Source organism: Hemibagrus wyckioides, linkage group LG03 (assembly GCF_019097595.1).
Source record: "Hemibagrus wyckioides isolate EC202008001 linkage group LG03, SWU_Hwy_1.0, whole genome shotgun sequence".
Lineage (NCBI taxonomy): Eukaryota > Metazoa > Chordata > Actinopteri > Siluriformes > Bagridae > Hemibagrus > Hemibagrus wyckioides.
In genome coordinates this window covers 3,137,646-3,145,145 of record NC_080712.1, presented here as the reverse complement: position 1 = coordinate 3,145,145, position 7,500 = coordinate 3,137,646, and the positions used below count along the sequence as shown (strand labels likewise).

General features: G+C 47.3%; 1 protein-coding gene across 7 annotated transcripts in view; it reads left to right on the top strand.

The window, feature by feature from the left end:
- Positions 1–7,500, top strand: part of tenm3 (teneurin transmembrane protein 3) — a 446,382-nt gene that overhangs the window by 339,316 nt on the left and 99,566 nt on the right. For all 7 annotated transcript variants that reach the window (XM_058379176.1, XM_058379169.1, XM_058379160.1 and 4 more), the window contains one exon: positions 6,958–7,143. In XM_058379176.1, the coding sequence (XP_058235159.1) occupies positions 6,958–7,143 (186 nt within the window). The remainder of the gene's footprint in view (positions 1–6,957; positions 7,144–7,500) is intronic.

Sequence of the window (7,500 nt, the reverse complement as noted above, 5' to 3'; positions counted from 1 at the left end):
TGTCTGAGGTGTGTGTATCTGAGGTGTGTGTGTCTGAGGTGTGTGTATCTGAGGTGTGTGTGTCTGAGGTGTGTGTATCTGAGGTGTGTGTGTCTGAGGTGTGTGTGTATCTGAGGTGTGTGTGTGTCTGAGGTGTGTGTGTCTGAGGTGTGTGTATCTGAGGTGTGTGTGTCTGAGGTGTGTGTATCTGAGGTGTGTGTGTCTGAGGTGTGTGTATCTGAGGTGTGTGTGTATCTGAGGTGTGTGTATCTGAGGTGTGTGTGTATCTGAGGTGTGTGTATCTGAGGTGTGTGTATCTGAGGTGTGTGTGTATCTGAGGTGTGTGTATCTGAGTTGTGTGTATCTGAGGTGTGTGTATCTGAGGTGTGTGTGTATCTGAGGTGTGTGTATCTGAGTTGTGTGTATCTGAGGTGTGTGTATCTGAGGTGTGTGTGTATCTGAGGTGTGTGTATCTGAGGTGTGTGTGTATCTGAGGTGTGTGTGTATCTGAGGTGTGTGTATCTGAGGTGTGTGTATCTGAGGTGTGTGTATCTGAGGTGTGTGTGTGTCTGAGGTGTGTGTGTATCTGAGGTGTGTGTGTATCTGAGGTGTGTGTATCTGAGGTGTGTGTATCTGAGGTGTGTGTGTGTCTGAGGTGTGTGTGTATCTGAGGTGTGTGTGTATCTGAGGTGTGTGTGTATCTGAGGTGTGTGTATCTGAGGTGTGTGTATCTGAGGTGTGTGTATCTGAGGTGTGTGTGTATCTGAGGTGTGTGTATCTGAGGTGTGTGTGTATCTGAGGTGTGTGTGTGTCTGAGGTGTGTGTGTATCTGAGGTGTGTGTGTATCTGAGGTGTGTGTGTATCTGAGGTGTGTGTATCTGAGGTGTGTGTGTATCTGAGGTGTGTGTATCTGAGGTGTGTGTGTATCTGAGGTGTGTGTATCTGAGGTGTGTGTGTATCTGAGGTGTGTGTGTCTGAGGTGTGTGTGTATCTGAGGTTTGTGTCTCTGACTTGTGTGTGTATCTGAGGTGTGTGTATCTGAGGTGTGTGTATCTGAGGTGTGTGTGTATCTGAGGTGTGTGTGTATCTGAGGTGTGTGTATCTGAGGTGTGTGTGTATCTGAGGTGTGTGTATCTGAGGTGTGTGTGTCTGAGGTGTGTGTGTATCTGAGGTGTGTGTATCTGAGGTGTGTGTATCTGAGGTGTGTGTGTATCTGAGGTGTGTGTGTATCTGAGGTGTGTGTGTATCTGAGGTGTGTGTATCTGAGGTGTGTGTGTATCTGAGGTGTGTGTATCTGAGGTGTGTGTGTATCTGAGGTGTGTGTGTATCTGAGGTGTGTGTATCTGAGGTGTGTGTGTATCTGAGGTGTGTGTGTATCTGAGGTGTGTGTGTATCTGAGGTGTGTGTATCTGAGGTGTGTGTGTATCTGAGGTGTGTGTATCTGACGTGTGTGTGTATCTGAGGTGTGTGTGTATCTGAGGTGTGTGTGTATCTGAGGTGTGTGTGTATCTGAGGTGTGTGTATCTGAGGTGTGTGTGTATCTGAGGTGTGTGTATCTGAGGTGTGTGTGTATCTGAGGTGTGTGTGTATCTGAGGTGTGTGTGTATCTGAGGTGTGTGTATCTGAGGTGTGTGTATCTGAGGTGTGTGTGTATCTGAGTTGTGTGTATCTGAGGTGTGTGTGTATCTGAGGTGTGTGTGTATCTGAGGTGTGTGTGTCTGAGGTGTGTGTGTATCTGAGGTGTGTGTATCTGAGGTGTGTGTATCTGAGGTGTGTGTGTATCTGAGGTGTGTGTGTATCTGAGGTGTGTGTATCTGAGGTGTGTGTATCTGAGGTGTGTGTATCTGAGGTGTGTGTGTATCTGAGGTGTGTGTATCTGAGTTGTGTGTATCTGAGGTGTGTGTATCTGAGGTGTGTGTATCTGACGTGTGTGTGTATCTGACGTGTGTGTGTATCTGAGGTGTGTGTGTATCTGAGGTGTGTGTATCTGAGGTGTGTGTGTATCTGAGGTGTGTGTATCTGACGTGTGTGTGTATCTGAGGTGTGTGTATCTGAGGTGTGTGTGTATCTGAGGTGTGTGTATCTGAGGTGTGTGTGTATCTGAGGTGTGTGTATCTGAGGTGTGTGTGTATCTGAGGTGTGTGTGTATCTGAGGTGTGTGTGTATCTGAGGTGTGTGTATCTGAGGTGTGTGTGTATCTGAGGTGTGTGTATCTGAGGTGTGTGTGTATCTGAGGTGTGTGTATCTGAGGTGTGTGTGTATCTGAGGTGTGTGTGTATCTGAGGTGTGTGTATCTGAGGTGTGTGTATCTGAGGTGTGTGTGTATCTGAGGTGTGTGTGTATCTGAGGTGTGTGTATCTGAGGTGTGTGTGTATCTGAGGTGTGTGTATCTGAGGTGTGTGTGTATCTGAGGTGTGTGTATCTGAGGTGTGTGTGTATCTGAGGTGTGTGTGTATCTGACGTGTGTGTGTATCTGACGTGTGTGTGTATCTGAGGTGTGTGTGTATCTGAGGTGTGTGTGTATCTGAGGTGTGTGTGTATCTGAGGTGTGTGTATCTGAGGTGTGTGTATCTGAGGTGTGTGTGTATCTGAGGTGTGTGTATCTGAGGTGTGTGTGTATCTGAGGTGTGTGTATCTGAGGTGTGTGTGTATCTGAGGTGTGTGTATCTGAGGTGTGTGTGTCTGAGGTGTGTGTGTGTCTGAGGTGTGTGTATCTGAGGTGTGTGTATCTGAGGTGTGTGTGTATCTGAGGTGTGTGTGTATCTGAGGTGTGTGTATCTGAGGTGTGTGTATCTGAGGTGTGTGTGTCTGAGGTGTGTGTATCTGAGGTGTGTGTGTGTCTGAGGTGTGTGTGTGTCTGAGATGTGTGTGTCTGAGGTGTGTGTGTGTCTGAGGTGTGTGTGTCTGAGGTGTGTGTATCTGAGGTGTGTGTGTCTGAGGTGTGTGTGTCTGAGGTGTGTGTGTCTGAGATGTGTGTGTATCTGAGGTGTGTGTGTGTCTGAGGTGTGTGTGTATCTGAGGTGTGTGTATCTGAGGTGTGTGTGTCTGAGGTGTGTGTATCTGAGGTGTGTGTGTATCTGAGGTGTGTGTGTCTGAGGTGTGTGTGTGTCTGAGGTGTGTGTGTGTCTGAGGTGTGTGTATCTGAGGTGTGTGTGTCTGAGGTGTGTGTATCTGAGGTGTGTGTGTCTGAGATGTGTGTGTCTGAGGTGTGTGTGTGTCTGAGGTGTGTGTGTCTGAGGTGTGTGTATCTGAGGTGTGTGTGTCTGAGGTGTGTGTATCTGAGGTGTGTGTGTATCTGAGGTGTGTGTGTATCTGAGGTGTGTGTGTATCTGAGGTGTGTGTATCTGAGGTGTGTGTGTATCTGAGGTGTGTGTGTATCTGAGGTGTGTGTGTATCTGAGGTGTGTGTGTATCTGAGGTGTGTGTATCTGAGGTGTGTGTATCTGAGGTGTGTGTGTATCTGAGGTGTGTGTGTATCTGAGGTGTGTGTGTATCTGAGGTGTGTGTATCTGAGGTGTGTGTGTATCTGAGGTGTGTCTGTCTGAGGTGTGTGTGTATCTGAGGTGTGTGTATCTGAGGTGTGTGTATCTGAGGTGTGTGTGTATCTGAGGTGTGTGTGTATCTGAGGTGTGTGTATCTGACGTGTGTGTGTATCTGAGGTGTGTGTGTATCTGAGGTGTGTGTGTATCTGAGGTGTGTGTGTATCTGAGGTGTGTGTATCTGACGTGTGTGTGTATCTGAGGTGTGTGTGTATCTGAGGTGTGTGTGTATCTGAGGTGTGTGTATCTGAGGTGTGTGTATCTGAGGTGTGTGTGTATCTGAGGTGTGTGTATCTGACGTGTGTGTGTATCTGAGGTGTGTGTGTATCTGAGGTGTGTGTGTATCTGAGGTGTGTGTATCTGAGGTGTGTGTGTATCTGAGGTGTGTGTGTATCTGAGGTGTGTGTATCTGAGGTGTGTGTGTATCTGAGGTGTGTGTATCTGAGGTGTGTGTGTATCTGAGGTGTGTGTGTATCTGAGGTGTGTGTGTATCTGAGGTGTGTGTGTATCTGAGGTGTGTGTGTATCTGAGGTGTGTGTATCTGAGGTGTGTGTATCTGAGGTGTGTGTGTATCTGAGGTGTGTGTGTATCTGAGGTGTGTGTGTATCTGAGGTGTGTGTATCTGAGGTGTGTGTATCTGAGGTGTGTGTGTATCTGAGGTGTGTGTATCTGAGTTGTGTGTATCTGAGGTGTGTGTGTATCTGAGGTGTGTGTGTGTCTGAGGTGTGTGTGTATCTGACGTGTGTGTGTATCTGAGGTGTGTGTGTATCTGAGGTGTGTGTGTATCTGAGGTGTGTGTATCTGAGGTGTGTGTGTATCTGAGGTGTGTGTATCTGAGGTGTGTGTATCTGAGGTGTGTGTATCTGAGGTGTGTGTGTATCTGAGGTGTGTGTATCTGAGGTGTGTGTATCTGAGGTGTGTGTGTATCTGAGGTGTGTGTATCTGAGGTGTGTGTATCTGAGGTGTGTGTGTATCTGAGGTGTGTGTATCTGAGGTGTGTGTATCTGAGGTGTGTGTGTATCTGAGGTGTGTGTATCTGACGTGTGTGTGTATCTGAGGTGTGTGTGTATCTGAGGTGTGTGTGTATCTGAGGTGTGTGTATCTGAGGTGTGTGTATCTGAGGTGTGTGTGTATCTGAGGTGTGTGTATCTGACGTGTGTGTGTATCTGAGGTGTGTGTGTATCTGAGGTGTGTGTGTATCTGAGGTGTGTGTATCTGAGGTGTGTGTGTATCTGAGGTGTGTGTGTATCTGAGGTGTGTGTATCTGAGGTGTGTGTGTATCTGAGGTGTGTGTATCTGAGGTGTGTGTGTATCTGAGGTGTGTGTGTATCTGAGGTGTGTGTATCTGAGGTGTGTGTGTATCTGAGGTGTGTGTGTATCTGAGGTGTGTGTGTATCTGAGGTGTGTGTATCTGAGGTGTGTGTATCTGAGGTGTGTTTGTATCTGAGGTGTGTGTGTATCTGAGGTGTGTGTGTATCTGAGGTGTGTGTATCTGAGGTGTGTGTGTATCTGAGGTGTGTGTGTCTGAGGTGTGTGTGTATCTGAGGTGTGTGTATCTGAGGTGTGTGTATCTGAGGTGTGTGTGTATCTGAGGTGTGTGTGTATCTGACGTGTGTGTGTATCTGAGGTGTGTGTGTATCTGAGGTGTGTGTGTATCTGAGGTGTGTGTGTATCTGAGGTGTGTGTGTATCTGAGGTGTGTGTATCTGAGGTGTGTGTGTATCTGAGGTGTGTGTGTATCTGAGGTGTGTGTATCTGAGGTGTGTGTATCTGAGGTGTGTTTGTATCTGAGGTGTGTGTGTATCTGAGGTGTGTGTGTATCTGAGGTGTGTGTGTCTGAGGTGTGTGTGTATCTGAGGTGTGTGTATCTGAGGTGTGTGTATCTGAGGTGTGTGTGTATCTGAGGTGTGTGTGTATCTGACGTGTGTGTGTATCTGAGGTGTGTGTGTATCTGAGGTGTGTGTGTATCTGAGGTGTGTGTATCTGAGGTGTGTGTATCTGAGGTGTGTGTGTATCTGAGGTGTGTGTGTATCTGAGGTGTGTGTGTATCTGAGGTGTGTGTATCTGACGTGTGTGTGTATCTGAGGTGTGTGTATCTGAGGTGTGTGTATCTGAGGTGTGTGTATCTGAGGTGTGTGTGTATCTGAGGTGTGTGTATCTGACGTGTGTGTGTATCTGAGGTGTGTGTATCTGAGGTGTGTGTGTATCTGAGGTGTGTGTGTATCTGAGGTGTGTGTATCTGAGGTGTGTGTGTATCTGAGGTGTGTGTGTATCTGAGGTGTGTGTATCTGAGGTGTGTGTGTATCTGAGGTGTGTGTGTATCTGAGGTGTGTGTATCTGAGGTGTGTGTATCTGACGTGTGTGTGTATCTGAGGTGTGTGTGTATCTGAGGTGTGTGTATCTGAGGTGTGTGTGTATCTGAGGTGTGTGTGTATCTGAGGTGTGTGTGTATCTGAGTTGTGTGTATCTGAGGTGTGTGTGTATCTGAGGTGTGTGTATCTGAGGTGTGTGTATCTGAGGTGTGTGTATCTGAGTTGTGTGTATCTGAGGTGTGTGTGTATCTGAGGTGTGTGTATCTGAGGTGTGTGTATCTGAGGTGTGTGTGTATCTGAGGTGTGTGTGTATCTGAGTTGTGTGTATCTGAGGTGTGTGTGTATCTGAGGTGTGTGTATCTGAGGTGTGTGTATCTGAGGTGTGTGTATCTGAGTTGTGTGTATCTGAGGTGTGTGTCACAGTGATATGATGAAGCAGAGTGCCCCTGTCCACCACACAGCTGATTACTTCTCTATAACAGAATGTCCCCTAGTGTTTTTATCCATTTATAGTTCCATGTAATGTCTGTGAAACCAGATCATTCCTGTTCTTTCCTGCGTTACCGAGTCGTTACTCTGTCCTGATGTCAGAAGACTCTGGCACTGGAGACTCCTTACATGAATAAAACCGTGGCATTGTTCCACAGCCCTGTGGTCAGAATGGAGAATAATCAACTGACCATTTCATACATAATGATGGATGAGTGTATTTTTACTCTCCTCTCATTACTGAGGGATAAAACCACTCTTTGGAGTGCATTCAGAATTTTGGAGCCAAATGTAAAGTCCTCCCACACACACACACACACACACACACACACACAGTGGGGGTCAGGCAGGGTTGAGAGCTGTCAGTGTTATGGCGTGTTTGGCGAGGTTAGTCAGACCCGTACACACAGCACGATTCCACCCTGTGTGTTTTCTCTCCAAGCTGATAAGTTCGACATAATGGGCTTGAAGTATGTGACCTCTGCCTCTCGCTCAGTGTGTGTGTGTGTGTGTGTGTGTGGGTGGGTGGATTAGGGTATGAGAATGTGTTACAGAGACAAACCAGACATTGCGAGTGAAATAACCCTTCGTCAGTGACCTAATGTATCACTTTTATCATATCTCCTGTGCGTGTTTCCAGAGGTGTGTGCGGTGGACTGCGGCACTCACGGTGTGTGTATGGGCGGGAGCTGCCGCTGCGAGGAAGGCTGGACCGGGTCAGTGTGTGACGTGAAGGCGTGTCATCCGCGCTGCACCGAACATGGAACCTGCAAAGATGGCAAGTGTGAGTGTCATCAGGGCTGGACTGGAGAGCACTGCACCGTGGGTAAGAAACACACACATACACACATACACACACACTCACTCACTCACACACACATTTAGTCTCAATAGACTCAGATGTCTGCTCTCTGTTTTCTCGCTGTCTTGTCACTCTTCTTCTCCCTGTGTGTGTGTGTGTGTGTGTTCCCCCTCATCCTGAGCTTGATGACCTTTGTGGATTGTCATATCTGACATTTCCTTCAGCTTTTACAGCTCAGCGAGATCAGACGCTACACTCACCGCCTCCACCTTCACTGCACACTTTCACATCTCCAGATATTATAGATAAACACACACACACACTCAAATATAACTATTTAGATGGATGGATGGATGGATGGATGGATGGATGGATGGACGG